Below are 12115 nucleotides of genomic sequence, written 5' to 3'. Positions count from 1 at the left end.
AGACTTTTACTTATTTTAATTTCTTTGTTACAGTTTTTAACCTACGAATAGCAATGACAGCTGTAGGAACTGCAGCAAGGAGCAAGCATACACCTTGGAAAGGAAATGCGTATCCTTTTCAGGAAAAAGATAGTCCTATAAAAATGCATTTTCTTAGAATGATTTTCTCACCTGAAACCTTAGGCTGAGGTCTCTGAGCAGACTGTGAAAATGCACCTCTTCCAGTTATTCATCTGTGGTAGAAATAAGTAAGCTAACAGTTATTTATACCCCTGTATTTGCTTAGTTAGTGAGGATGAATGTCAACTGAAATTCCAGGATATCCTGCTCCTGGCAAAGTGCAGAACAACCTTCCTACAATAGTTTTCTTTTAATCGACACAGCCGTGTGCTTGGTTTTAATCATGGGATAGTGATTAATGAAAGTATTCACTGTAGTGTTTATACTAGACACACCTTCTTCTATCATATATGCTTCCTTAAGCATGGGCTATGTGCCTCTAAGCCACGAGCTGGTCTAAGATTTTGGTCTAAATGCATATGAAAAGTTTATTAAGAGGAAATCACATATGTAATTTTTTTTTTTTTTTTTTAGTTTCTTAAATTCTTCAAAAGAGTTAGTGTCATTTCTGTTCAAAACCATTTGAAGAACTTTTTCAATGGATATTGTTTGTTAGCATTCTGCAGCATCTCAAAGGTGCCTTATAATGTAATCAATTCTTTTTTCATTTTCGCATATTACTGTAGCTTCAGCTACACAGGACTGAATTATGGTAGAATGGCTAACTCCCTGCATCAGCCTGGTTGGCTGTGTCAGTAAACTCTCACAACTACTGTAGATTGTAAGGCTAGTGCATGGAAAGCATCTGGCCTCTCTCTTAACATCCAGTGTAACCCATTAGACCAGCTGTCCATGCCCACAATGTACTTGCGTTTACAAAAGGCTTTAGTTTAAGGTGCTTTAGAAGAGATTAATTATTAAGGAAAATAAGCTACCACAATGTAAAGGGCAAAATCCTCTTGTGAACTGAACCATGTTGAAGCCATAGAAAACAGCAGTATAATAAAAGAGCTGATCCAGGGAAAAAGCAGTAAATGAATGGGATAATCTAGGTGGTAGCATGAAGATTAGTGTTACAATACAAACTGGGGGTCCTGTAACATCATAAACGAGGAGTGGCTAAACTTACACCCGAAATACTACATTAAAAGAAAATGATTGAGGTTGCAAAGTCAAGCACTCAAAAGTGAGGAAATGTCAGATTTACAGTTGCCTGTGTAACCATAATTTGGCCCTCTTGTATATCCATCCTGTGTACTGACTGAGGAAAAAAATAGCATGTGAGCATGTAATTAAAGACTGTTTCACAATGCATATGCACAAAGGACTGAATTAAGGCTGCACTGGCAACTGTATAGCTGGCATTTCCTAACTTTCAAGTGCTTGACTTTGCAGCTGAAATAATGGTCTTTCAACAGTTTTTCTGTGTGTAGTTTCCTAAGTGTGTGTGTTTTATCCAAAACATTCTCCTTTGTGCTTGAATCTTCTGTAGGGTTTGAACCCAGGGCCTTCAGCACAGATTGCTGCCTAAGCTCTAGGTAGCAGTAGGAGGAGGCTATTGTTCCAGATAGGATGGTGTGGGGCAGGCTTCCTGCCCATCTCTCTCTTTCTGCTCGGGAGTTGGAGGAGTTCCTGCCTAGGTAGTACTTCTGGGGACAGTATCAATGGCCCCTGGGGCCATGCAGTGGGTCTGCAGATGTATGGGGGAGTCCAGCTAAGCTCCTCCTCCCCTCTTCCTACTATAGCTGCTTGCTGGTGTTCCCAGTCCAGTGTGTGATGCTGCTGCTTGGCGTGAGCCTGGATCTCCAGAATGTTCAGTGAGACTTACTCGAAAGCCTCACTAAAGTCAAGATATACCACATCTACCTCTTCCCCCCCATCCACGAGGCTTGTTACCTTGTCAAAGAAAGCTATTAAGTTGGTTTCACACAATTTGTTTATAAATCCATGCTGACTGTTACTTATCACCTTATTATCTTCTTCTAAGTGTGTACAATCTGATTTCTTAATTATTTGCTCCATTATCTTTCTGGGTATTGAAGTTAAGCTGACTGGTCTGTAATTCCCCAGGTTGTCCTTATTTCCCTTTTTGTAGATGGGCACTATATTTGCCCTTTTCCAGTGCTCTGGAATCTCTCCCATCTTCCATGACTTTTCAAAGATAATCGCTAATGGCTCAGATATCTTCTCAGTCAGCTCCTTGAGTATTCTAGGAAGTATTTCAGCAGGCCTTGGTGACTTGAAGACATCTAACTTGTCTAAGTAATTTTAACTTGTTCTTTTCTGATTTTAGCCTCTGATCCTACCTCATTTTCACTGGCATTCACTAAGTTAGATGTCCAATCACTACTACCCTTTTTTGTGACGCAAAACAAACAGAAAATATAGGGGTCACTACCACAAGAAGTGAATCAAAGTCCTGCATCCATGATCTTCACAGCTGACCGCTCTCATTTTTGACCCTACCCTCCATTCCCCTCTACTGCTCTCTTCTCTTTCAGATACCCAGCAGTGGTGTCCCCAACCTCCTCCAGCTCTTTACCTTGCCAGCATCACTGATTGGGTGAAATGTAGTAATTGACAGGTGTGGTGTGTCCTATATTTTTGCAGTGTATTTAATCTTACACTCCACTACATCCAATGATCTTAAATATATTAATGACTTGGGGTGAGGTTGAAGCTAGATAGCAAGTTGTTGAAGTGTGCAGATATCACGTTTTGGTTAGGAAAAATGAAGGTGAAATTCCCGCTGGATTTTAAAACATCTTGGAGGAGTTGAGCCAGAAGATGAATGGTAAAATGGAAATCCAAAGAATTAAATTACACTAGAGCAAGTGCCCACTATTTGGTAGATTACTGTGTCCAATTTCAGCCACTTCACCTCAAGAGAGAGAGTTTGCAGTGTTGTTGTAGCCGTGTTCGTCCCAAGATATGGGAGAGACAAGGTGGGGTTAGGGAATATCTTTTTTTGGACCAAATTCTGTTGGTGAAAGAGACATGCTTTTGAGCTACACAGAGCTCTTCTTCAGGTCTAGAGATGGTATTCAGAGTGTCACAGCTAAATACAAGGTGGAACAGATTGTAAAGCATAAAGAGTTAACACATGTTGCAAGAGACCATTCAGGGTTTCAAAAAGCATGCGGTGTACCTCATCCAGTGCACTAAATGCCCCAATAACAATTATGTGGGTGAAATCAGACAGTCACTATGCTCTCAAATGAACTCACACAGAAAAATGATGAAAGACAAAAACACCTTATTACCCGTGGGTGAACGCTTTTCACAAAACGATCACTCCATATCTGACTTTTTAATCCTCATTCCTCAAAAGAAACCTGCATAATGCCTTCAAAAGATGAGCCAAGGAACTTGAATTTATAACTTGGCTGGACACTAAAAATAATCAACTCAGTAAAAACACCGGATTTATGGTTCATTACAACAATCTGTAACCCACTAACCCTCCTTAGTCCTGTGACTTCAGAGGCATTAACTGCCTACGTCAGCTTGAATGGTCTCTTGCAACATGTGTTAGCTCCTTATGTTTAACAATCTTTTCCACCTTGTATTTAGCTGTGACACTCTCAGTACATTTCCCAGAACTGATGAAGAGCTCTGTGTAAACTCGAAAGCTTGTCTCTTCCACCAGGAGAAGTTGGTCCAATAAAAAATATTACCTTGCCCACCTTGTCTCTCAATGGAAAGAGAGCAGATTCAGAGAATGGCAGTAGCTGGAGGCTTGTTGTAACATGTTCCTTCACTAGACACAATGGGAACCGCTTCTCCTGATTGTGCAAGCCGGTTTGTTTCATCTATACCCATTAGTTACAAAGTCCATTTTATTTGATTCAATAGAATAAAACAAACAAGATTTTCTATTAACATTCAATGGTGTATATGTGTTACAATATGAAGGCTGGTTATCATAGTTTGGGTCTTATTCAGAGCAACCAAACACAGATAAGCCAGCCAGATTTGTACTAGGGATCAGACCAGTCCCTCTAATCAATAGCTTGAGCAGATAAACATAAAACAGAAATAAAATGCTTTAAAATGTTTGGTACAGAAATTGAATGTAAGTGATCAAAAGGAACAGGAAATGTTTATCCTGGAAACCAGAAAGCTGTACACTTCTAAGCATTATCTCTGAACACAGTGTATTTGCTACCATAGTATTTTAAGGTGTGTTTGCGGGGTGACTAATTAGGAGCTTTCATATCTGAAAAACAACCCATACAGACACCTCAGTCTCTTTCTTGTTTTCCACCTAGAGCAAAACAGAGGCAATAGCTTTTTTTTTATCACGCTTGGGGGAGAAGAGGAGGGAAAAATCAGCTTTGCCTATAAGTGGAATAAGACAAAGAAGCAGTTGTGGTTCTGGGACACGTTTCACTAGCCAGATCATTGCTGGGTGCAGCAGCTGAGAAATGGAGCCATTGTGGAGCTGAAATCCTACAGGAACTGCCAGAGCCAGAAAATAAAAAAAAATTGCATCAAAGCAGTGTGGATAAATCTCTAATTTCTGTGTAGGTCTCATGATAGATATGGAAGGTCACTTCTGATGATGCTAATTAAGCATTGTGGGCCACATCCTCAGCTGGTGTATGCAGGTCCATTGAATCTGGTCCCTTCTTTAAATACAAAAGCTAGTTTTAAACTGTACTTACAACTGCTTGTAGCATCCATTCACTGAAATGCTTACAACTGCTTGTAGCATCCATTCACTGAAATGCTTACAACTAAATCACTTCTTCTTTCTAGCTGTCTTGCTGCAATGTGTTTTATCCTAATCCATATGGGCCAGATTTTCAAATGTGCTTGGCCCTTGATAGCTTATTGTTTTCATCCAGGCTGCTGAGCACTTCATTTGAAGTGCTCAAATTGGAGCAGAACAGCCACTGGTATTTATGGCTATTTCTACACTGCAGCTGGGTGCGAGCCGCCAAATCCAGGTACACAGATTCAAGCTAGCGGGGCTCGAGCTAGCACACTAACAATAGTAGTGTGGACACTGTGGCTCAGGCTTTCAAGACTAGGGGCAATGGAGAGAAAGCAGCCTTAATTAACCGGTAGAGAAGACTGGAAATATAGAGCGTTTTCTCCCTGGAAACCTTAAACTGTCTTTAAAATTAAAAGCTTAAATGAAAATAAGCATTTAGGGTCTGGCCTCTCAACGACTGAAAGTTTGATAAAGCAAAGCCTCGGGCAGGATCTGCTAAACAAATACATAGTGTATGTGCAGAGCCAAAATATATGTTGTTTAAAATAACTGACTAAAGTCCAAGTTCCACACTGAGTAGCAGTTCATAGAATCATAGAATATCAGGGTTGGAAGGGACCTCAGGACGTCATCTAGTCCAACCCCCTGCTCAAAGCAGGACCAACTCCAACTAAATCATCCTAGCCAAGGCTTTGTCAAGTTGGGCCTTAAAAACCTCTAAGGAAGGAGATTCCACTGCCTCCCTAGATAACCCATTCCAGTGCTTCACCACCCTCCTAGTGAAATAGTGTTTCCTAATATCCAACCTAGACCTCCCGCACTGCAACTTGAGACCATTGCTCCTTGTTCTGTCATCTGCCACCACTGAGAACAGCCTAGTTCTATCCTCTTTGGAACCCCCCTTCAGGTAGTTGAAGGCTGCTATCAAATCCCTCCTCACTCTTCTCTTCTGCAGACTACATAAGCCCAGTTCCCTCAGCTTCTCCTCATGTGCCCCAGCCCCCAATCAGTTTCGTTGCCCTCTGCTGGACTCTCTCCAATTTGTCCACATCCTTTCTGTAGTGTGGGCCCCAAAACTGGACACAGTAGTCCAGCTGTGGCCTCGTCAGTGCTGAGCAGAGGTGAATAATCACTTCCCTCGATCTGCTGGCAATGCTCCTACTAATGCAGCCCAATATGCCGCTGGCCTTCTTGGCAACAACGGCACACTGTTGACTCATATCCGGCTTCTTGTCCATAGTAATCCCTTTTCTGCCGGTTAGCCAATCGGCCCCCAGCCTGTAGCAGTGCACGAGATTCTTCCATCCTAAGTGCAGGACTCTGCACTTGTCCTTGTTGAACCTCATCTGATTTCTTTCGGCCCAATCCTCCAATTTGTCTAGGTCACTCTGGACCATATACCTACCCTCCAGCATATCTACCTCTCCCCCCATCTTAGTGTCATCTGCGAACTTGCTGAGGGTGCAATCCATCCCATCATCCAGATCATTAATGAAGATGTTGAACAAAACCGGCTCCAGGATTGACCCCTGGGGCATTCCGCTTGATACTGACTGCCAACTAGACATTGAGCCATTGATCACTACCCGTTGAGCCTGACGATCTAGCCAGCTTTCTATCCACCTTATAGTCCATTCATCCAGCCCATACTTCTTTAATTTGCTGGCAAGAATTCTGTGGGAGACCGTACAAAAGCTTTGCTAAAGTCAAGGTATATCATGTCCACTGCTTTCCCCATTTCCGCAGAGCCAGTTATCTCATCATAGAAGGCAATCAGATTGGTCAGGCATGACTTGCCCTTGGTGAATCCATGTTGACTGGTCCTGATCACCTTCCTCTCCTCCAAGTGCTTCAAAATGGATTCCTTGAGGACCTGCTACATGATTTTTCCAGGGATTGAGGCGAGGCTGTAGTTCCCCAGATTCTCCTTCTTCCCTTTTTAAAAGATGGGCACTATATTTGCCTTTTTCCAATTGTCTGGGATCTCCCCCGATTGCCATGAGTTTTCAAAGATAATGGCCAATGGCTCTGCAATCACATCATCCAACTCCCTCAGCACCCTTGGATGCATTGCATCCAGCCCCATGGACTTGTGCTCGTCCAGCTTTTCTAAATAGTCCCTAACCTGTTCTTTCACCACTGAGGGCTGCTCACCTCCTCCCCATACTGTGCTGCCTAGTGTAGCAGGCTGGGAGCTGACCTTGTCTGTGAAGACCGAGGCAAAAAAAGCATTGAGTACTTCAGCTTTTTCCACATCATCTGTCACTAGGTTGCCTCCCCCATTCAGTAAGGGTCCCAGACTTTCCCTTACCTTCTTCTTGCTGTTAACATACCAGTAGAAACCCTTCTTGCTACCTTTCACGTCCCTTGCTAGCTGCAACTCCAATTGTGCTTTGGCCTTCCTGATTACACCTCTGCATGCTCGAGCAATATTTTTATACTCCTCCCTAGTCATCTGTCCAAGTTTCCACTTCTTTTAAGATTCCTTTTTGTGTTTAAGCTCACTGAAAATTTCTCTGTTAAGCCAAGCTGGTCGCCTGCCATATTTGCTATTCTTTCTGCACATCGGGATGATCTGTTCCTGCACCCTCAGTAAGGCTTCTTTAAAATAGTTGTGTGCATCCATGTTCTATGGGAAGATTTTGGCCCTTGAGGACTAATAATTATTTTTAAAACATTGAATATAAGGGGTGGAAAGTTCAAAATAATGTTCCAAGAAAGTCTGTTCCCTAGGACATGGCAATTCTTTCCTAGTTCTAAGTTTTCTGGTTACTTCTCTTGATTTTGACTTGCATTGTGTGGTTGTTTCAAAGGCAAATGATTTTTAATGTAAGCTTTTTAAAAATTCCACATTGTAGGGTTTTCTGAAACCCTACAGCGTATTGTGCACAGCTGTAAGCTGCTTGTTTTCGGGTTTTCAATATATGCTGTAAACAGAATGCTCCACTGTTAGTGTTTGGGGAACAGTGTTGCACTGGCAGCTCATCCTCAGCTGATTATCCACCATGACCCCCACATCTTTTCCAGAGTCACTACTTCCCAGGATAGAGGCCCCCGCCCTTCTGGCCTACATTCTTTGTTCCTAGACATATCTATTTAGCCATATTAAAATGCATGTGTCTGCTTGTGCCCATCTTAGCAAACAATCCAGATTACTCTGGATCAGTGACCTGTCCTCTTCATTATTTACCCCTCCCCCAATTGTTGTGTTCTGTTTCCACATCCAGAAAATGTCTCTTTTCTCCATTGGGTGCTCCCAGAAATTGAATGGAAATACTTCACTCAGCTCTCTACCCCACCAATAAGAGCTCTCTAGCCTTCATATTTCTCCCCTTTTCACAGATCCCACCTCTGACACCACATCACATGTTCCCACCTTAATATGGTGGGATTGAATGGAGCTCTCAACCAGGGGCACTTCTAGCCATAGGCCCCAAAAAGGAAATAGAGACCAAGTCCAAGCCTCAAGTCTTCTCTGCGTCATTGCTCCAGGACACGGCCTGCAATTCCAAGTGCTTCTCTTTGGGTCCAAAGGGATTTACATTGTTTTTGTGGCTTGTTAGCCTCTGACTCTCCAGCTAAACCAACCCACCCTTTCTCAGGGTACCACCTCGCCATCCAAATAAACACTAAATTTCACATTTAACAGAACCCCTGAAGACTCTCCCTCCCAGTCCTTCTCAGGCATTGCAAACTCTCCATGGAGAGCCAGTGGCAGAAGTCCAAATAAACCAGACAGTTCCAAAATAAACACAGTTCCTCCTCCCCAGTTTCTTCTTCCCACTCTTCTGGATTCCTGTGAGACTCCTTCCAAAGTCCTTGGATGTAGGAAACTGTCAGCACCTCCTACTCTTCCCAGGCGCCTGAGGTCCTCTGAGGCAGAGTTGGTCTGGGAATCTCATCAGTTTCAGATTGTTTCAAACTGAGAAAAAAGAGACAAACTACTTCCCTCCAAGCTCTTTGTGCTGAAGTACCTGCTCTCATGAGCTCAGCAGTAAACTCTCCTGCTGCTTGGCACCTTCCCTTGCCTGAACTAATGTGAATTTGTCATCCTCCCACCTCCTATTTTTGCTCCTGAAGCAGATTCTGAGAATCCTGTTCAGTCACATTCTTACTCAGCCTCTCCATTACCCTGCAGCACTTGAATTTGAGTATGTCTGAGGGAATACTGTAGTTTTGGAAAGGAAAGTTGAGAGGGATTAGTGAACCTGTAACAATTCCTACTTTATTGCTGCTCAAGGGTGTTCTTTAGCAGAGCAGCTGAGCTGGGAGGTTGGGCTGATAAAGGTGTATGCAGTCATAATGCACCACAAGAAACCTGATTTTTCATAGGCATATCAAAATTTTAATTCCAAACATTAGTGGCAGTGTGAGTAAAAAGGACCAGGTCTTCTTTAGGACACACATGCGACAGCTGCAGTGGGGCGTGCCTTGAACTGGCAGGGGGGAATCGTAGAGTTGGAAGGGCTGTGATGAGAGTAGCAACGGGGCAGATGTAACCCCTGCACAGCCAGAGGGAATGGTGTGGTGCATGGTGGGATGTTCACACCTGACTTCATGACAGTGCTGGGATTTTGGTTCCTCTTTTCTTTCCCCTTAGGGCTTTGTTCTGGCTCCTATGGGGAGAGTGCAAATGGGCTCAGGGATTGCTCCAAAGACTTTTGAAGAGTCTAGATCTTCCTGCAACAGAAGTTGCTGGGCTTTGTGTCTCTTTGCCATATCTGGGGGTCTGAGCCAGGGTTTGGGGTCAGTCTCTGGGAAGCCATATGTGCTGGGATCAGACTTTCCCAGAATGGGAAATCCCAAGGCTTTACCAGTCTCTGTCTGCAGGATCCACACAGACCACAGAGCTCCCAGCCTCTCATTGGTCACCAGCCTAGTGGGAACTGCAGGAAACCACTGAGAGGCCTGCTGGAATGGGAGCCAGACCAGCTTGGGTCCTCAGGGAGAGAGGGCTTGGGGGAGTCCCTTGTATAGGGGTGGCACAGCAGGCAGGGGCTGGGCCCACAGGAACCTTAGTGTTTGTACCGCTGTGGTGAGATCAAAGGTGGGAGGGGGCTGCTTTGCTGGTTTTAGGGGCTTATGGGTGAGGAAAACTGTACTGTGGTTTCACATAGGGTGACCAGGTGTCCAGTTTTTGACCGGAACACCTGGTTGAAAAGGGACCCTGGCTGCTCTGGTCAGCACTGCCATCCAGGCCGTTAAAAGTCCAGTTGGCGGTGCTGTGGTGCTAAGGCAGGCTAGTCCCTACCAGTCCTGGCACTGCGGCCAACAGGTCCGGTTCCAAGCCGGGGCGGGGGGGGGCGCCATGGGGCTCCATGTGCTGCCCCCGCCCCGAGCACCGGCTCCGCACTCCCATTGGCCAGGAACCAGCCAACAGGAGCTGAGGCAGGAAGCGGTGCCTGCGGGCGAGAGTGGCGCGTGGAGCCCTCTAGCCCTCCCCGCCTAGGACCTGGACCTGCTGGCTGTTTCTAGACGCATACAGCACGGTGCCAGGACAGGCAGGCAGCCTGCCGTAGCCCACCGCTGGCTGGGAGCTGCCCAAGGTAAGTCCATGCCCCAACCCCCAGCCCTGAGCCCCCACAAACCCAGAGCCCCTCCTGCACCCCAAGCCCCTCATCCCCAGCACCATCCCAGAGCCTGCACCGCTAGCCCAGAGCCTGTACCCCTGCCCTAGCCCAGAGGCCCCTCCCACATCCTGAACCCCTCATCCCTGGCCCCACTCCAGAGCCCTCACCCGGTCTTGTACCCCAACCCCCTGCCTCAACCCACACCCCGGTCTTGCACTCTGAATTCCTTGGCCCCACCCCCCCCAGCCTGGAGCCCCCTCCTGCACCCCAAACCCTCATCCCCAGTCCCACTCCAGAACCTGCAACCCCAGCTGGAACCCTCACCCCCTTCCACACCCCAACCTCCTGCCCCAGCCTGGAACCCCCTCCAGCATACTGAACCCCTCATTTCTACCCCCACCCCATTGCCAGTTAGCACCCTCACCCCCTTCCTGCACCCCAAACCCCTGCCCCAGCCCACGGAAAGTGAGTGAGGGTGGGGGAGAATGAGCCACTGAGGGAGGGGGAATGTAGTGAACAGGGGCGGGGCCTCAGGAAGGGGTGGGGCTAAGATGTTTGGTTTTGTGCGATTAGAATATTGGCAACAGCAAAGCAGGGCAGCAAAAAACCTAGAGCCGGCCCTGATTGGCAACCCTAGTTTCACATCTCCCCATTTGTATCCCGTACCCCTACTGGCACCATCCTGCCCTATTAGTGCCTCTCTGCCCCCACTTGGAGCCCGGATCGGGCCCTGCTCGGCCCCCGGAACGGAGGGGCGGGCCCGCTGTAAGAGCGGGGGAATTCGGTGGGGGCGGGTCCCACACAGGGCTGTTCCGGCCTGTTGCTAGGACCGCGATGTGGGTAGTAACAGCTGTCTCGGCAGCTGCGCCTGCGCAGTCGAGGGCGGCGCGCGGCATACCGGGAGGGGTCGGAGCCCGAGCCGGCCCGGCCGGTGCTGAGGGGCCATGAACGGGGCCGTGGTGCGGCGCACGCAGGAGTCGCTGGGGCGGGTGATCCGTAAACCACCCCTCACTGACCGGCTACTCAGCAAGCCCCCCTTCCGCTACCTGCACGACGTGATCGGCGAGGTGAGGCGCGGGGGGGCGGTTCCGGGCTCAGCCCCCGGGAGGCGGCGGCGGCGGCGGCGGCACTGGGCCCCGCGTCACCCCGTTGCTAGGCGCCGCGGCGCGGAGATCCCCGTGAGCCCCCGAGTGTGCGCTGCCGCCCACCCCGTCTCCCCTACCTGCACCCTCAGCCCGTGCGCAGGGCCGCGGGCGCCCGGGCATGGTGGGAGGGCCTGGGAAGCCTCCTGGCCCAAAGCCGGGGGCAGGCGCTGGGAATAGGGGCGGATCGGAGCTGCCCCCTCCCCGGCACAGTTCTGCAAGCTGCTGCCTTGAGTCTGGCTCCAGGCTGCTGAGGCCAAGCATGGGGCGTGTAACTAGAGCCCGGCCCCCTGGGGGGCAGCGTCGGCCTGGGGAGAGTGGTGAGCCCTATAACTGAGGGGAGGCCTCCTTACCTGGTGGCTAGAGCAGGGGCTGCTCCGTGTAGGAGGCCTGGGGTTAGTTCCGGTACTTCCACTGGCCTGCAGTGTGGCCATTGGCCAGTCACCTAGGCCTGGTCTAAGACACCTAAACTTAGGGCAACCCGGTTACATCGCTCAGGGCTGCGAACGATTTCACACCCTGTGCAGTGTAGTTAGGGCGACCTAACCCCTGCTGTGGACTCAACTAGGTTGACAGAAGAATTGTAGCTATCTACCTGCTTGGGGGGGGGGGGGGGGGGGGGG

At 47.8% G+C, this 12115-nt stretch overlaps 2 protein-coding genes across 8 annotated transcripts in view; one reads left to right on the top strand and one right to left on the bottom strand.

The window, feature by feature from the left end:
• The window catches only part of LOC117884711 (anterior gradient protein 3-like), a 48173-nt gene extending 36701 nt beyond the window's left edge, over positions 1–11472 (bottom strand). For all 3 annotated transcript variants that reach the window (XM_034785353.1, XM_034785354.1, XM_034785352.1), the window contains exons 1-2: positions 11397–11472; positions 172–233 (exon numbers count right to left, since the gene is read on the bottom strand). The gene's annotated coding sequence lies outside the window, so the exon portion shown is untranslated. The remainder of the gene's footprint in view (positions 1–171; positions 234–11396) is intronic.
• The window catches only part of TRAF3IP1 (TRAF3 interacting protein 1), a 115579-nt gene continuing 114675 nt past the window's right edge, over positions 11212–12115 (top strand). For 3 of the 5 annotated variants that reach the window (XM_034785350.1, XM_034785348.1, XM_034785347.1), the window contains exon 1: positions 11213–11417. In XM_034785350.1, the coding sequence (XP_034641241.1) occupies positions 11295–11417 (123 nt within the window). In that variant the 5' untranslated portion in view covers positions 11213–11294. Of the gene's footprint in view, positions 11418–12115 lie in introns of all 5 variants that reach the window. The other 2 variants (XM_034785351.1, XM_034785346.1) reach the window with 2 other exon arrangements.

This window comes from Trachemys scripta, chromosome 11 (assembly GCF_013100865.1).
Source record: "Trachemys scripta elegans isolate TJP31775 chromosome 11, CAS_Tse_1.0, whole genome shotgun sequence".
Lineage (NCBI taxonomy): Eukaryota > Metazoa > Chordata > Testudines > Emydidae > Trachemys > Trachemys scripta.
The sequence above is the reverse complement of the archived record's forward strand: the minus strand, read 5'-3'. Positions and strand labels throughout refer to the sequence as shown.